The sequence below is a fragment of the Pseudopipra pipra genome, chromosome 18 (assembly GCF_036250125.1).
Source record: "Pseudopipra pipra isolate bDixPip1 chromosome 18, bDixPip1.hap1, whole genome shotgun sequence".
NCBI lineage: Eukaryota > Metazoa > Chordata > Aves > Passeriformes > Pipridae > Pseudopipra > Pseudopipra pipra.
The window spans coordinates 11,293,034-11,312,250 of NC_087566.1; the positions used below are offsets into that span (position 1 = coordinate 11,293,034).

General features: G+C 41.5%; 1 protein-coding gene across 1 annotated transcript in view; it reads right to left on the reverse strand.

The window, feature by feature from the left end:
* Window positions 1-15,506, reverse strand: part of TMEM132D (transmembrane protein 132D) — a 228,068-nt gene extending 212,562 nt beyond the window's left edge. The window contains exon 1 of the mRNA XM_064675205.1: window positions 14,681-15,506. Within this exon, the coding sequence (XP_064531275.1) occupies window positions 14,681-14,759 (79 nt within the window). The 5' untranslated portion in view covers window positions 14,760-15,506. The remainder of the gene's footprint in view (window positions 1-14,680) is intronic.
* Window positions 15,507-19,217: the final 3,711 nt, after the last annotated feature.

A 19,217-nucleotide genomic window follows, 5' to 3' on the forward strand; every position in this document is an offset into this window, starting at 1 on the left:
GGAATGGTTGCAACAGCAGCCACTGGTGGTGGCTGGAAGTGACCACAGGGACTGGGGCAAGGGCATAACATCCAAACTTCTTCCTGGAAACTCCCGTGTCTTCCATCTTCATGACCATACCACAGCCTCTGTCATCACTGCTGCAGGATTCAGCTACTCACAATTAGTTTGGCTGGATTAAGAATAAAAAGATCAGTTCCAAAATCTCTCAAGTCACTCATCAAATGCTCAGCACACAGGTCCACTTCAGGCTGCAGTATTGTAGCTGTATCCAGAAGTAAAAAGTGTAGTGGCCACCACATTATCAAAAACAGTGAGAGGTTTCCCTGCCCTTCAAAAGTTTCAACTAAACCATGAAAAGGAATTTACTGAGAAAGGACTGGGACTCCTAATATTTGTTATATAAAATTATTCAGCTTTCATGGCTTTACCCTGTTCATCATTAAAATTACCACTATATTTCTAAATAGAAAGTGTGTCTGTTTTGTAGCTGGAACAGGATGTTACTTTGATAAAGCTTATCAGCAATTATAAATATACCAAGTGATCACTGTCAAACTTTTTTCCATTTTACCTGGTCTCTATGCTTGAACAACACCTGAGGTTGAACAACACCTGGTTTCTATAATTTTTCCTACAAGGGAATGAGAATTGAAAGGCCTGGGAACAGATTACTGGACATAGAGTTTGATATTACAAAAAGAAAATGTAATTGCAGGCTACAGAGGCACAAACTCAGCCCTTTTTCATGTTGGAGCCAGTGAGTGTGTGGTCTCAGAGTGAGATTTTTCACTGTCCCATATCTACTGGAAAGCTGTTCTTTTTGGTGGCTTAGTTTTCTATCAGATCAAGGAGCTGAACCACCTCAGTAGGGAACTGCAGTACTGCTGGAGCTGGTGTCTGCAAAAAAAAAAACCAAAAACAACCCAACCTATATAAATAAGAAAAAAATATTAGTTTTCAGCAGGCTCAGTGAGCTCTCTGCGTGGCTCATTACTCAACTGCATAAGTGCCAATGCCACAGGAGAGAGAGGGATTGCAGCAGCCCCAACTCAGTCCACTGAGCAGCAGTACCACCCCTGCTCATTTTCAGATCAGATTCAGCCCAGGAAAGAATTATTATGATTTTTTTTTTTTTCTGACTGCTTACAGCTTTATAGATTGTGAACACAATTCAACACACAAAATACAGGAAAGCACCACTGTTCAACTGCTGCACCAGCACCACACCTGTAAAACACTATTTTTTAACTTCCAGGAAAGGTCTGTTGTAACTGTTTTCCACAGACAAATAATAAAAATTGTGCCCGTTGTTCCTATGAAGTTAGACCTTGACTCCAAAGACTTATTGTTCCTTGCTGTGTTTTCACTGCACTTACCACAATTTCACTGCAATACTGTGTCATTCCACTCTTTTTTTCCCCTGAAGTTACATGGTATCTGCAGTACCACATAATGCCTCATTTCTCTGTTGCCAGCACAGGGGATGAGGACTGGTCCAGGGCAGAAGGCAAGTTCTATTGTGAGAGCTGTGCAATCTCCTTCAACTGAGAAGGAAACAAAAAACTTTTCATGTCACCCTTTGCCAGCAGGTCAAGGAAAGACACTGAGGATACCTGCAAAATGTGAGAGCTTCCATCATGCAAAGGGAAGAATGCTGAGAAAAACTCTTTACTACTGAAAAAAAAGAATGAGAACTAAGAGGGTTGCGTGAATATGAGAATATTTTACTGCAAAATCAAAAGGAGTTATTTTCGACCACTGATTGTGAAGAAGTAACAGGGCATCAGTTGTTTGGATTTTCCTTTCAGGTGGGTGAAATGAAGTAAAAACCATTTCACATGAGATTATTATGAAAAAAAGCAAAACTCTATCTTGGCTGCCGTGAATTTATCATAAGCAAAATTAAGATTTATTTTTCCATGAAAATTTATGGTAGTTTAATATCCATTTTGGTCTGACGTTAAAGTATAAAAGGGATTGTGTCCTCTTAGTTCAAATTGCTTTAATTAATGTGAGGGCAATTCTGCAGTTTAGTTTTATAGGGTAAGATCAAATATATGTGTAACTTGCCTATGGGTTATGATATAGGAATGTGTGAGGGAGACTGAGGACATGAGACCTCCTGGGATTATTCTGGGGAGGGGCATTGGCTGTGCACACCCTGTCTGCCTGGAGCAGGAGTCAGATACTCTGATTTTCTTCAATATGTGCCCCTCACAGTCCCATTCTTCACTCTCAGTTCTTACTCTGCAGAGCAGTAGCACAGAACAGAATACAGAGTTCCATCTTTATTTCTTCCTCTTGTCTCCCAAATTTCATGAATTTCCTCTTGCTTGCCCTCAATCTTAATTTTCTGGGCTCCCAGCCTAGATTTCCAATTATTTTCTGATAACTCCTATAGGTCAATACTACAAGTTCAATGTCATCTCTAAATCTAAGATTATATATAGTCCGTTCTCCTGCATGATTCTTCCTGTTCATCCCATTGCTAAAAACAAGAGTTGGACTTGCAATTGGAAGGAAAACAGTAATGGCACTGACCTACAAATAAGACGGGAAGAGAAAGTGCCAGAACTACGGAGGGATTCACTTGCTGAATGTCTGAGAGAAACATTTATTCAGTCATTGGAGAAGAAAATTAAGAGGTACCAGAAAGCAACATTTGCTAAGGACCACTCAGATTTAGACTAGAGCAAAAACAATAGATCAGCTGTTCCTAAGGCAGATGTCAAAGGAGCACAAAAGATGACTGGAACTGCCACAATAATTCCATAGGCTCCAGATGAGATTTTGATAGTGCCTGTTTGTAAGAAGAAGATAAAACAAGCGTGAGAATGTGTAGTTTCTCTGACAAATTGATCCAACTGGCAGCAAACCCCTGCAACAAGTCAAAGACCATGCCCAAGGAGCTGAGGGAATGGTGCAGTGTCACCACACTTATGAAGACTGGGAGAGCTGCTCTTCTCAGGTGGAAAACAAAAATGAGAATGTGCCTACTAGGAAAAAAAAAAAAAAAAGGAGGGTTAGAATATAGAGTATGAATTGAAACAGTAGAAAAGTCCTGTAACACCAATTAACATCCTGCAATATTCTCTTTCTGTTCTTGGGAGGAATTTTTCTTCATCCCTTGATCTTCGCTGTCTCTCAGCAACTCTCTAGCCAGAAGTTGTATCCCATAAAGACCTAAGGTTTGGTAGAGCTAATTCCCTGAGAAATCTAAATTAATCCCGGGTCTGGGAATGCTGCCCCTGCACCCAAAGGCAGTTACTATCAGGACACCTCCATGAGGGATCTTCAGTTTGGAGTTCACTGTTCCCCACTGAGGCTGCCAAAGCCCAGATTTGTTAGCACTGCAAATATGCTGCCAAATTCATTGTTCTTTTCTGAAGCTGCTGAAAACAGAACAGCTGAAAAGAATCTCTTCATGAGCCCATCCTTTCTATTATTATTGATGCAATTTGATTATCTGCTGAGAACCTTTAATACATACCAAGACATTCTGAGCATCAAGACTATAAATACTGTAACAAAGGTCTGCTATATATAGTATTCTTCACTTACAAGCATTTCTCTTTTTTCAGGGTCTGATCCAAACCACATGCATAATTCTGATAGGAATAGATGAAAGGAAGAAAGGAGCATATGACTGCATAGAAATAGAAAGAAAACAAACAAATAAATGCTTCAACAGTGATTATCGTACCATTACTCTGATCTACTGCTAGTGAGATAAAGAAGCTAAATAAAAAGGCAAGAAAAGACATTGTTGATGCTGATATATGTGTTTTAAACTACTACAGCTGAAACAGCAGGGAACATTTTCAGTAATATCTAAAGTTATGATAGGACAAAGGAGGGAAAAAAGGGTAACAGCAGCACCTGTGTAAGGATCACAGATCTTAAGTATTTACTGCACTTAGCATCACACAAATGAATAATTAACAAAAGCAAAGAGAAAAGAGCACTGAGATACCACTGAAAATATCAGCCTGATGGATAGGATTTTGGAAATATCACCTTAATTGCCAAGGGAATTCGTAGTGATACTTGCTTCATACTTTTTCTAAGCTGAAATTGGATCCATTAAATCCAGTCAGAATTCTGGACCTCGAGAAGCTGGAGGATTCCAAGAGAACAAGTGCAAAGAAATCTACAAGGGTACAAACATGAGAAGATAAAGAGGCCCTGAACTTGGATTCAGTATTGCTCAGATGGTCCATAAACCTTCCACCAAACTAGCCAGGAAGTGCAAGAAAACCTGCAAACTGCAAAAATTCCCTTAATTTGGAAACATTGCGTGCACAGCTCTGCCCTTGATCATTTTTTAGATGATGCTGAAACTGCCTCTTTGCTCAGGTGCAAAGAAGGAATCTCTTCCAATTTCTCCCAAATGGCACCACCACGTGCCCATTCCACAGGCTAAAAATGCCAAATTGTCTTTATTGAACAAAAGGTTCCAAAGCTAATGACTGCTGGGAGTTGTTCTTTGCTATGAACACGCTGAAAAGCTGCCTTGGCCTCCTGGTCTCCTCACTCAAAATGCCACAGCAGCAGGAAGGTTGTTTTTCCATGGGCCTCAGCAACAGTTCTTCTCAAATAAACAGGCAGCTGGAAACAGAGGTTCAAACATCTTCTGCTGGCTCCCTACACAGAGCTACAAGGCAGGACTGTCACCATACAGGGCACAGAGAAGGCAAAAGAAACGCTTCAGATAGAAACCTTCACCTCAGCTGGAGGTCAAATTCCACACAACTTTGAAAAAAAAGGACTTTAAAGAGTAGGATTGTGTCTGATTCTCTGTGTGTCCATATCAAGCTAGCTCAGAAGTTCAGAAGAATCTGTTTATTTTGACTCTTTCAGTTTTCACATCCCATCAATAACATAAGGGACCAGCCAACAGTTCCTCTCACCATTTCATCACCACCACTACCCACTGTGTTCACAGGAAGGAGCTTAAAATAAACCCCAAAGACTTTAAGGGGCAAAGAGGAACGAAATATTTCTAAGAGCTGTACCATCTGCCAAAAAAACCCCTGTTTTTTCACCATAAGTGGTTTGTTGCATTGTTAATACAGATACTGAAAATATTTTCTTTAATAGTTTATTGACACAGATTTTAACAAAAAGAAATACAAAAACATGTTTACTATATCTTCTGATAAAAGGCTTTTTATGTTCCCTTATTTATGTTACTGTTTGGAAAGGCTTAGATAGCTTATTAATTGTAACATCAGGGGATGGGATCTACTCAATCTCTAAGAATATTTTAATCACACAGATGCTTTCATTATATCTTTATTTTTTCCCTTATCCTACTCTTCTTTTCTACTCTTACAGGGCTCTGAGCTGTTCATGTCATCCAGTGATCAGGGCAATCAGAATGGCACATTCCAGCTTCTAACTTAAGACACTGGCAATTAACTATTTTAATGTGGCAAAAGGTACATTCTGATCTGAGAAGAGGGGCAGATGCTGCATAAACAGCAAGTAAAACAGATCCTGCCCTGAACACCTTGTATTCTGAGTAGACAAGACAGTTGGAAAGGGAAAGGGAAAGCAGGGAACTGGAGTGATTTTTCAAAGGTTACAGAAAGCCAATGGGTACCCTGACTCCTAAATCACCATCATGAACCACCACATTCCCCTGCTTTCATAAAGAAGACAACTCTTAACAAGGCAAAATGATTGCATTTCTGTAAAAGGATAATGACACCTGACTTAAAAAAATGGGACAGAAAATAATGCTTTATAAGGTCATTTAAAAAAATTAACTAGTACTGTTAGAACACCATTCCAGGCTATCAGTCATTTTCCTATTTCAAAGCCTATCAAATAGGGATATTTCTGCCTCCACTAAATATCCAACTGTATGTAATCCTCAATTTTGTTGGAGAAGCCAATGTTCACGGATAGCTTTTCTGAGGAGATTTTGTTTATTTTTAAAAATACAGAGCATGCTGTCAGGGCTGTAGTACAGGCTGGCTCAGTGGAAACCCATTAAAACCACTTTACTGGGCAGATGGTGTCAAAGAGTCAGAAGAATATAACAGAATCCCACTGTGCACAAGTGTTCAGTATGCAAGAAATCATCTCGTATCAGACAACTGCTGCAGGGGACACAGTCAACCACAAAGGATAGAGCAGAGCACAGCTAAAGTCATGATAGGCTTGTAACTGTTTGCCCAATAATATGGAAAAATATATGGAATAAGAGAACCTTAACTGATAAACCCAAGGGGAAGTAGGGGAGATCTGTGCAGAGCACCACATCAAGCTTTAAAAGGCAATACACTGCTTTTATTGTTATTCACTGAAGGTGTAGCCACTCTGTCATTAAGAAGGATCACCCAACTCAGAGAGGCTAAAAGAAGATTTGAAAAGTGCCCACTAAATTTTGGCCCCCCATCTTTCACAGCCCGATTTCCATGTTTGCTGAGCAGTTGGCATTTCAGTAGGATTTCTACAAATGGGTTCAAAGAAACTCATCAGAGACACCTGGAAATAACCTTGCCACAACAGTCTTATATCAGAGGTGCACTAGCACACCAGTAGATTATAAGACACTCTTTTTGCATATATTCCTTTTCCATTCTCTTCTGCAGGAGGTAGCTCAGGTTCTTCTAGTGTTTTCATCTGGCTGCCTAATTCTGTAGGTGAGCATAACACCTCAAAAAGCACCTAACTCTTGAGTTAAATAGATCCTAAACAGAATAGACAGAGTGAAAACTAGTGTAAGTGGGACAGATCAGTGAAAACTCTGAAAGTATTCATCCTGTGCTGCCTACAGTGTAACCAAGAGGGGTAATAAACTTCCAGAGTGTGTGTTCTCCTCCTTCCTCTGCTGGGCAGAATCAGGGCTGCTCAATTCTGCCCCAAGTCCTGACTGCATAAAGATACTCTTCTTCAGCTTAAGAGCTACAGACTTGTGAACCTGAGCAAACTAGATCCTATTTTTATTTCTGAAAGCAAGGTAAGGGTGGCAGGAGTGTAGCTGCAGGGACATGGTGTTTTTACAGACTTATCACACTGGAAAGTTCTGCAGAGCTGAGTAGTTCCTTCAACAGCAGCTCAAAACAAAAGCTCCAGAGACAACATCAAGACCTCCTTTATACCAGGAAAACCCAACAACACACCCTGTTTGGAAAGGTGGTAGTAGGAAAGCAAACAGTAAAGCAGTAAGTTAAATATGGGAATGTACCACACACAGACAAGAAAATTACCCACCCAATGTGTACCAGCAAATTAAAATTAACCAAGCCAGGCTGATTACATTAAGATGGAGATGCAATACTCTGAAAGATAAATACAGGTATTTCAACTACAGGCACACGCAAATCACCACTGTTTTCTTTTCTTAAAGACAAGTAGAATGAGTCACCATGGCTCAGCAGAAAATGGAGGATACAATTATGTGCTAATCCAGAGTCTTTGATAAATGAGTAGATTGAAGACTAAGTGGTGTTGTTTCCTTTCCTATACTGTGGGCTGGATTAATATTCAGAGACACTACTGACTAGTGATCTCTGCCAACTTTGGGTTCCTCCTCTTGCACAATGAATTTACATAATGCATCCTGAAGACATAAATCTGCACTTTTAAAAATATAAATAAAAAGCAGGTGATGTTGAAGGCCAACAAAATTCGAGTTTCTGAGGCCATTTAGCAACAGGTGAGACAAAACTCTCTGACTTGGAGGATTTGTTTTTAGCATGCAAGACATGCAGACTCATCTGTGTGATTATCTGGACATCTGCCTTGTTCCTCAGCAAGAGCTCTGCAGACTGTCTGCTCAACAGTCTGCCTACTTTGAAAGCAAATAGATCAAAAGGCATGTAGAGCATCCTGGTTCAGCTAGACAGGACACTTCTCCTGTTGCTCCTTAGTCTATCTTGTAGAGTTGTAAACCCTAAAGTCTAAAGGGTACGTTGACATCTTTCCACCCTTCTGCTCAGGGCACTCATTATTGTTACCCCTGCTGCTTTTTTATGCATAACTAGGTAACTCATTTATTTTGTTCTTTTTATAGGATCTACATTATTCCATGTCCTTCCTCCTTCTCACATTTAATAATCTGCTGGTCATTTTCAGATGTGCTTCTGTTCTGCTTACTAACCATTACCACAGCAAACCAACACCTTACCCAAAACATCTCACCAGTGCTGTGACAAAAGCCTTCATTTGCAAATAAAAACCCAAATAGCTAAAAACCCAAACCAACTCAAAGTAAATTTAAAAACACAGCTGGATGGGCCTGTGAGAAAGTGAAGTGACTACAGGAGGAAGGAAAAGGCCTTTTGTTTTGTTAATTTGGGAAAATGTGGCATCAACATTGACGAATGCACTACTGACCTTTTATATGCTTTCTGTACAAGAAACAAAACTGTGCATTTTGCTGAGCGACTTTCAGGGGGACAACTGTCTGCAATACAGAAAACTCCCTTGAGAAACCTTTCTGGAAAGCTTGATTTGAAAAGAAAAAAATCCAGAACAGTAAGGGTGTAAGAACAAACAAATATATCTGTGAGTACACAGGAAGCCTTTTAGGAAGTTAATTGACCCTACAGTGCAGATGCCATCAAGTGACTGGCAGGCTACTTCTGTGTTGCTTCACTGAACCACTACTCACTGTTGATTTAAGTGAACCTGTGCTGCAGTGGATTAGAAACACTCACACCAGCAGCAACTGTGTTTGAAGCACTGAGGCAATACCAAACTGTTCAGAGCAACGCTTAAGTTACTCCAGTTAATCTCACTACAGTAGTTTTTCTCAACCCTTTTAGGGAAAAGAGCCATCTAACTTTCTGTAAGACATCCAGACCATCTTAGGCAGTGTCCTGGTTTTGGTATTGTCACAAAGGCCTTTGTTTACAACTAGGCACAAATTGGGATGCACTCTGAAAGCAGCCTTGTTACTTCTATTTCCTCCCCTTGGTTTTTTCTAGCTTGCACGCATAAGGTTTCTGGCACTGGTTTCACAACACTGCTCAGATGTTCTATGAATCACCACTGGTGTGTGGGTTACAGGCTGAAAAACACCACTCCAGAAAACTCTGTCTACACTCTGAATTAAAGCCTTCTAAAGGCAATGAAACCCCATAGAGTGGCTGTGATGGGCTCTGGATCACCCCCACTGGGGATCAATAGGTAGAATATCTCATTTCACAGAGCAGGAGGTTGTATCACCCTCTGGGGCAAGTTCAAGTCACACTACTAAAGCAGAAAATGGAAGTTTGCATAGATACCACCCAGGCTGTACTCTGGAAGGTGAAGAGTTTCAATCCCTTATTAGCTCTGTGAGGCCATCAGACTGACACCTGACACTGGAATTAAGTCTATGCAATGAAAGAAGAAATCGAGGATTTGAAGAAGCCAATCCTCATTCTACAGTTAAATGTCCCCCCCATGGAGGAGGGTGAAGTAGCCTAACACCCTCAAATATGTACTTTATAATCATAATAATTACTGTTATCTACATGTCTCGGAACTGTTTAAAATCCACTTCATTTTGAACTGCCCTTAATAAGACAGCAAGCAATATTACAGAGACTGGTGAAAATCCAGTAATTTAATGTAACACTTCATAAAACAAACCTGTGATGAATCTCAGCTGCCTCTTGGGCTTCCCTGTGATCAATCTGTCTGGAGTCATGTTTATGTATCCCAGGACCTGTGATAGACTGCCACCACACTTGGCATCCACAACCACCTCAGGAGGTTGATTTAATGTGAATGCAGCATGAAAAAAATCAGATTATCTTTTGATTCTCTCTTTTATTAAATAAAACTGATCTTTATTGAATAAAGCTGCTTTTATTAATGTCTGAAACACTGGTTGGTGTCACAGAGCCTGCCAGTCCTATGGAACTAATAAAAGAAAAGACAGAAGTAAAAAATAAGAACATTACAGGGAAATATTAGAAACCAAACAACATTAAGCCAGTATTGCAGGTGACAAATAAAACCTGCGTCTGGCTGTAGAATCTTTTAGTTTAGACTGAATTTATTATTTTTACTGAAAGAAATGGGGCTTTTCCCACAAGTGCACTGTGGCAAGAAACACAATAAGACCAAAAAAAGTTCCAGCTAGTTTTCCCTTCCCTTGTGTAATATCTCAAATGACTGTAAGTTCAATGCAGCTGGGACAAAACATGAAAACTTTGGTTTTAAGGGAACAGCTTGAACCTTAAGCTGGAAAGATTTAATTTCTCTCTGGGGTTTTACAGAAAACTTTCTGGGTTTCTGCACATAAGCAAAGCCTACAAGAAAACCTCCCAGTGATCACACCTGTACTTTATGCTCATCTGAGAGCAGCATGCAATATTTTCCATACATATCAATTGCACAGCTGGAGCAAGAGATGCCTGTGATGAGCCTGTCCACAATATCAGCACTGTTACTTTGAGAAAAGGAATGAACCCCTCATCATCACCATCAAAATATGTCAACATGAACTGAAATTCAACCCTGAACTGCTGTCTAGTCACCACCAAGAAGGAGGAGTGAAAGGATACATATCTTAAGTCAAATAAAATAATCTTTGATTTTAATCACATGTGCAGCACTGTTTTCAATGTTTAAACTACTATCACTGCTCCAGAGGAATGAACTCCAAAGTAGTGCTAAAACACAGGTTGCTGCACTCCTCAGCTTTTCATTTTCCATGTTTCTAAGTTCAGAGTGCACTTCAATGTCAGTGGAAGACCTGCACATCTTCAGGAATGGCCCTCAGCTCTCTGGAAGCTGGAGCATCCCTGACAAGCTCAGCTGTGGTTCTCTGTACACCACCACCCCATGAAGCCAGTAAATACACAAGTGAGGTTAAATTGAATCAAAGGAGCTTCCTGTCCAACTGCAACTCAAAAGATATCATACACTGAAATCATAAGTGAAGTGCCATGTGAACAGAATGACATGTTCTGATAATAATATCATCATAGAATCAGTAAAATTGCATAGAAAAAGCCAAAGATAAAACTTGTCCACAATGAGACAAAAAAAATCTCTAAGATTCAGCAGAAATCAAGAGGGTTCAAAGGATACTGTAACATGGATAATTCCAACAGAAATAGAAGCAGTAGCAGTTTAAAGTCAAATAGCCAAATATTTCTCTCCTGTAATGTAACCAAAACTAACCACCTGGGGGGTTGGTTTATTTGTTTCCCCACACTCACTTTCCTGTAGTGACAGGGCATTGTCATCAGTGCACATGTGTTATCCACACCTCTACCTACGGGAACACTCTCGGGGGGATACAAGGAAACCCTTCCTAACACGGTTACCAAGCCTCCATTTTTATAAAAGTGAGAGAAAAGGAAAATCAAACCAGCAGTTCTGTGGCCTGAGATGTCATTAGAGAGCAATCTGCAGGAAGATTTCAGCCCTGGGTGACAGAGAAGAACACAAAAACTCAACAGAACACAGGCAGAAAAAAAAAAAATCACTAAATATTCACTTCTTTTGTTACTGTCAACTTAGACCCGAAATTTGAAATTAAACTGGTTTTTATCTGACAACAAACATTCGTAATAAAAAAGGCTCCTCAATCTTTAGTCTCACAATATACATCCTAAAATTGTTTAGCTTCTTACAGGAGATGCTGTTTTCCTTCTAGACTTAAGCCAAGCATGGAGCCTGGAGTTCAAGTAAAGTATTGAAGTTTTTATTCTTCTCCAGTAAAGCTAATGGGTTTCCCCTTAAAAAAGGGAACAGCATGTCCACATTACTGTGCCTGTTCTATCAGTCTGGGGTTTCATTATCATCACCTCAACTTGGTTACTTTTTAACTGAAGACTTCTGAAGAATTTCTTTTGGCACTGATATCAAATAGCAAAATGCCAAAGGGACCGAAGGCAAGCACTGCCTCCTTAGGACTGGCTCAAGAAAACTCCTAGTTGAAGTCAAAGATGTGAAATGCAACTGCCCCCATACCTACAGTTACAGAGCTTTATAGTCTCTGCCCTTACACACACATATATCCAATTAGACTGACAGCATATTAAAACATGTGGATTGTATCATCACTGACAAATCGTCCTGGTAAGAACCGTAAGCTCATTATTGAAAACAACATTTCATTTCTCAGGCTGGAGCTCTGCATTTACAAGATAAAAGCAAAGCAAAACCACAATAGCATTCTCCAATCTTCAACATTATTACCTGAAAGATTTGGAAACTGTGCAGTAAAAGGTGTGTTGCCATGGTTCTGAGTAATCAGCAACAACCCTATACACAATAGACAGCTGATTGCTGTTGCATGTTAAAAGCCTTTGTATCTCTTTAGGAAAACTTTGTCATCATGTCACAAATGAGAGAGTTTTTCTATTAGCAACAGAAAGGCATCAAAGAAACATGCCCTGGAGTAGTAATCACGCCTGAATTTTTTATTTTTTTTTTTTGGTGTTCATCTTATTATGAGGAGCAGAGTGGGAATCAACCTTTTACACTGTCAAGTTTATGCTGTAAATCTCTGGAACACTGGATCACTCTGGTCTTTCCTAAGGCAGAGCAGTGCAGATGGAGTCTGCTACCAAAGAAAAAACAGACAACTGCATTGAAGGTGGATATCTGTGTTAGTGAACAGCAGACTCCCAGCAATCACACAGCAGTAGTATCTTGGATATCTGAAATGCAAAGTAAATAGCACAGCTAATACCAGTAATTCTGATGGGATCTCATGTGTCTGGTTTCACAGAATCACAGAATTCCTTAGGTTGGAAAAGCCCTCTGAGATCATTGAGTCCAACCATTCCCCCAGCCCTGCCAAGGCCATCACTAACCCATGGCCCCAGGAGCCACCTCTCCATGTCTTTTTAATTCCTCCAGGGATGGTCACTCCACCACTGCCCTGGGAAGTCTGTTCCAGTGCTTGGCAACCATATGGTGAAGCAATTTTTCCTAATATCAAACCTAAACCTCCTCTGGCACAACATGTTTCAAGACATATCAGATTTAATGAGACTTCACAATCATAATACACAGAAAAATCTTACTCATCAGTTTTTATAGCATTTTATAGCATATCCACCTAAGAGACTTCCTTTCCAAGTCCAGTTTTCTGCCTCTGTACATCTTTCAAAAGAGATGTAACATTTAGGAATAAAATCACATATTAATGCTATAATTGCTGAGTTGGCAATAAAAGAAACATTGTACTCTCTAAGACTGAAATGCCACTTCTACCCCAATCCTAGAATGAGCTGCAATCTCAATCAAACACTATGTTAAGTGTTAAGGCAGCAAACTGAAACACAGCAAAAAATACAGGGGGTGAAGAAGTTAATGTTCTTACTGTACTGTTAGCCTATCCAGAGTACTGATATTGCTTATAATAAAATACAGAATTTACAAGCTAGCTGGGAAATCAAAAGCTACTGGTGTGCAATGAGAATGAGCAATCTCTTGAAAAGACTCTGACTTCTAATCCCTGCTGCTAATGCATTTCCAATTGCAACTTTAGAACTACTTATGTGGGCACTGCATTTAGGGAACATTTGAGAAGACTTATAATTTTGTTCAAGTCTTTCTTTAGCCTTTCTAAGGAAGAAAGGAAGAGAAATGAATTTGGTACAGGGAACCACAATAGACATACACAGCTGTGTAGTTTGCCTTCTGTCAGTAAATTCAGTTCTGGATACAAACTAATTAATAAAAACAACTCAATACCAAAGAAAAGTGCTGATCTCTGGAAGTGTAAGAAGGTGTTAAGAATAATTGATACCTTTTTTTAATAGGGATGGTTCTAAGAAGGGCTCTTTATCAGTATGTTTGCAAAATCTTAGAGTAAATGCATATGCTATTATTCCTCTCTGAAAACTAAACCACGTGAGAACTTCAATTTTGTTTTCCTGCCAAGATATAGCTGCTGATGCACAGTATCTGCTCGGTAGAAACGTGTATTTCTCCTAATTTGTATTCCACAGGAATTATCAGAATCATCTAAATTAAGTATTGCAAGAATGCATTCACTTTTTGACTGAGGCCATCGATGAAAACTTTGAAGTTTAAATGCACTTAAGCTTTAAATGCACACAAAAATATGTGCATAGTCTATGGGCTGCTTTTCTGATTCTCACTGCAAACACGCTCGAGGGCAACAAGAAGGTATCACTGAGTTGTCTAAGTCGTGCTGTCAGGATATCCAAACTCTATTTAGCATGCAGAATGTCAGACACCTGGTTCAGGATCCCATCAAAGCTTTTCAGTGTTCCAGTAAGTAGGTATTTCTCTGGTCCAGTAAAACGCTGCCAGCTGGTCTGAGAGACAGGATTTTTAACCTGAAAAATCACTCAGGAGATAAGAGTGGGGCAGCCAACTCCACTAGCATGGACCTCTGGAGACTTCATATTCCCAGATAACAAACCCTTTGTAACCCAAAGATGAGTTACCAGCTAAGCTCAGCAGCAGCATCTACTACATGATCAAAAGTACAAGAGGGAGGTAACAAATGCCTCACTAAACGGGTAGACTGTTTGTCAGTCGACCAAGGAAAAATCCTGCCACTCAGGATTTCCCATCGCATCATCCCTGGTTTTGGCTAGCACATGACTCCCCCCAAGTCTTTCAGTCGTGAATTGTGGGTATCAACATTCAAGGCATTACAGACAGAGAGGACAAAGGCTGGGTATGCAAAATAAGAAACAAGATGCAGTGAAAAGACAGAGAAGAGATTGAGACTTACCTTTGGAAAAAACTGCTGCCAGGCTCAAGAGGAGAGGTGACAACAGATGCCCCATATTGCTAATCCCAGAAGCACACATCCTAGGGTTTGTGGAGCAGCTGGGGCTCAGTTTCACACACTTTGTAATCAAAATAAATATCGGTCAGCTGGAGAGGCTACATTTTCAGAAAAGGTCATCTGGAAAGAGCAAAAGGCATTTCCTTCGCAGAGACGACTTACTTCTTTAGCTTTAACCCTCCCCCTTCCTCCCTCCTTTCTTCAAAACAATGATGCTGCGAAAGAAAACCCCTCTCAGTAAATAAATAGGAATCAGTTCCGATTCAAATCTCAGTCCGGAGCCTCAGCAGCCCCCTACCCCTGCACCCCCCGAGCCGGCGGGGCCGGGGCTGGGCAGGGGCTGGGCAGGGGCCGTGCGGCTCCTCGGGAGGGACCTCGCTCCTGCCCCGCCGCCGGGATGCGCTTCACAGAGCCAGCGCCCGCATCCCGGCGGAAAAACCACGTCGGCTCCCCGGGCGTCACCAAAGTTTTCCTTTAGGTGATGCTGATCAGCCCTGAAATCATCCAGAGGCGCGGAGGCAGGGTTTGGTGTTGCGCGCTTGTTTTTGTTCTTTTTTTTTTTTTTTTTTTTAAGTTCTCCTCATTGACTTGTTTGACTTTCCGCCAGCGAGGGAGGGGGCGAGCGCGGCTCCCCCGCGAAGGTCATCGCCCCCGATGCTCTCACAGCCCCCGGGGCCGGCGGCGGCCGCCGGGCACCTCCCGCCCCAGCGGGCGCCCGCCTCCTCCGGCCCCGGCACATCCTCCGCCGCTCCTCGCAGGGACACGGAACCTGCGCCGGGAGACGCCGCGGAAAAAAAAAAATAGCAGGAAGAAAAAAAAAATAAAAAAGGAGGGAAACAAATAAATAAATAAGCGCCGAGCCAAGCCCCGCCTCACCCCGAGCGGCCCGGCAGCCCCAATCCCCGGGCAGCGGGCGCGGAGCGAGGGAGGAGCGGGGCGGAGCGGGGATGCCCGGACCGGCCCCTTCCCGGCTCCTTCCCTCGGTCCGTTCGGTCTCCCCGGCGCTCCCAGGGGCCGGTGCCCGGCGGTGGTTCACCCTCCGGGGCAGGGCGGCTCCGAGGGTGCGGGCAGGGAGCGCATCCCTGCGGCGCCGGTCCCTGGGGACGCCGCTGCTGTTCCCGCAGCATCCCCGGAGCCGCTCCCAGGGATGCTCCCGGGCAGGCACGAGCCTCGCCGCTCCCGGCATCCCAACGAACCGCGTCCCCCCGGCTGCCCGAAGGCAATGTGTTGGCGTGTGTGCGCTGCTGCACGTGGCGAGGTTTTGGCTCCTTCCCTCATCCCGATTTATCGTGTGTTCAGCTCTCCCCATGCCGCTGGAACAGCCCTGAGCCAAGCCAAGTGTGGTGCAGCCGGAGTAGGGAAATAATGTGAAGGCTGTGTGGTGAAATGCTTGCTACATATTGCAAAAACAGCAGGGAAAATACCTACATTTGGTCTAAATAGCATTCACATGTGCTGGGGGAAAATAACCAACCTGAGGTTTTCCATTAGAGAAGGTATCAATACTAACCCAACCATTTGGTCAAGCTTAATAACAGGATTTATACTATCCTTGGCAGATGGAATCACATCAAAATGCAATTTACCACAGCCCAAACAAAACAAAACAAAAAAAGTAGCTACAAGAACTTATAGTAATGTTGTTTCTTCATGGAACACATGTTTGGGAGTAATAATAACATTCATTTGTATATTAACACCCACGATGCTGAAGCTGTAGAACAGTCTATCCAAATAAACTTTGTTTGCCAACACTGAAATACACAATCAACCTTCCAGTGAGAAAGGGCAGCAGTTTTTGTGAGGTGGTGAATTTGTTTTAGAAGTTCACATCAGAATTAAAAGGATTAACAGTCCCAGAGAGGTTCCCCAGACCTGAAATGAAGCACATCTCTAGAACTGCCATTATATTTGAGGCATAAACCTACCATCTCAGAACATCCACTACCTGAAAGAAGACAAAGAAGGGTTATTGACACATGTTGTGGCCAAAACCTTGCAGTGTTGTCCAACCTAGGGGAATTATTATAAAATAACACTATATCCAAGACAAAAGAATCATCCTCTGGAGGAGGAAGTCAATGCCCAGCTTCATTCAGTAGCAGGTGAAATGTGCCAGCACAACATACCAGTTAATCTGTGTTCTGCTGGAGAAGCTTCAGAAAGAAGCCTACAAAATGCATGAAAAGTGCAAAGGAAGAGCTTTCTCTCCAGATATAGGTGCAAGTGGTTTTGTTACCAAAATTCTTAAGAAAAAATTATTGGAACAATAAAACAAAACAAACCAAGATTCTCTTCTCTTCCTCTTCTCTTCCTCTTCTCTTCTCTTCTCTTCTCTTCTCTTCTCCAGTATATTAATATTATATTTACAAAATTAAGTTCTTTCCCTTCTTTTCATATTATGCAACATCATTTTTGTAACAGAAGACTAGGAAGCATTTATTTAGGTTTTCAGCACAAATATGGAAACTAGGGAACTTAGGATCCTTTATCTAGGAGGATACTACTCACTGATCAGATTAATTTTCAAATTTGGCCTTGTGAAAGAAAAAAAATTACTCTAAGCTATTACTTTTCCCTTAATGTTTCTTGAAGTCACTCTGAAAGGTCACTAACTACTTATTAAATTTGATGCATCAATACCCTTGCACTCCAAAGCACTCTGCAGACATTTTACTTTTAGTAGGTAGTAATGGACACAATATTTTGTCAACATCTTCGTCCTCCTCTTCCACTATCCTGTTATCCCCAGAAACCAGGTTGGGGTCTCAAGCCTGTCTCAAAGCCAACTGAGCTTTGAATAAACTGAATAAACTGAATAAATAAATGAGCAATGCACCCATTTCTTGCATGTGCCCTGCACAGAAATAATCTCCCGTTTCCTTCAGTGGGTATTTTACAGAATTAACAGCTGAAGGTTATGGCACTTGTCAAATTTCCCTCTGCAGAGTGGGTGTCCCAATCCCAGTTCCTTCCTACGAGTGCAGGTGACGGCGCTTCAGCTGCACAGAACTCCATCCTGGCTAATGCTTCTGTGATGAAAACCTTCCCCCCATGGAAAATCACATCAATTCAGACAACTCAGTAATGAAAAAACATCTTCCTGTTTCATTAGCAATATGTTATTTTGGCAAATACGCCTCATCTTTTCTGGGTAATTAACAGGACTAATTGTGAAGGAAGAACTGGCTTTAGGAAAACACGAGAGAGAATGAAGGGACCTGCATCCCCCCAGCCTGTGGCTGATGGGAAAGGTAGAAAACTCATTAATCTGCATCCAACAAGCTAATGAGAAAATCCATCCTCACTCTGAGACTTCTTGTTTCATCCTTAACGTGATGTATCAGCTGATACATGTAGTGCACCTTACATAATTAAAATTGCTAATTGTTCTGATCAGTTTATCAATTCCCATTTTTGTTTGAGGTTGTTGTTTTTGGGCAGCAGTAATGGTCCCTCTTTGACAGGCTAGAAGTGCAGGGCAGGGGGAAGCCCCATTGACACAGCCAAGAACAGCAGATTAAAGAAAAGCCTGTAGCCAGGTGCACCAGCAGGAATGTTCTTCTGCCCAATATCCCACAGTCCTACAGATAAATGAATAAACAAACAAAGACATGGAAATACAGAATATATCCAGTGATCTGAAAGCAAACAATTCATTCCTAAAGCCAACTGCATTTAACAGTTCCCTCTCAGTGCCCACAGACCTGGAAGATCCAGGCATATTATTGAGTCTTTTAAACTGAGCAGTTACACATTTTTCTCCAAAAACATTTTTTTCACTTTCAATTAAACTCTGAGAGAAAAATCCTCATGCTGCTGAAGCCTGTACATGCTTTGCCATTGATTTTTAGAGGGAGACAGATTTTTACTCCGATTTTGTGCTCCTGTTTTTTTCTCCTCTGCTCGAGGACTGCACAGAGGGCGTCGAAATGGATTATCTGGGTTTGTTACCGCACAACATCCAAAATGAGGAGCAAATAGAGTGGAAGATTCAGAAGATGAAAAGGAATCAGCGTGATCAGTTTGACCTCCCAGCAATTTTGCAGAATTTAGTGTGTTGTCCTCAAAACTTTCAGCAGTGATGAAGCAGCAGGTGTGCTGTGGCTGCCATTCAGAAGGCAAAACATAACCTGTTCCACTGTTATTTCACATTTCTATCTCTCATTTCTCCATCACATCTATCTGTGGTCTTTTCCCTCTGTTGGGTAATGCAGAGTCCTTGGGAAGGGACTTCCTTCTGATCCATGTGTTCCCTGCATCTTGGCCAGCTGTGTCACAGTCAGCAGCTGAAGTCACTTTGTGATTCTCCCACACAAATAACAGGAAAATCAGAACAAGATAGTGGGAGGTGCCACAAAGACCAAACTGAGTCACACTCTTCCGTTTCATTTTGATTTCTTACGCTTTTTTAACACTAGCCATCACTGAGATTTTTGTTTCAGTGACAGCAAAATGGAGCATTAAATATCGGTTAACT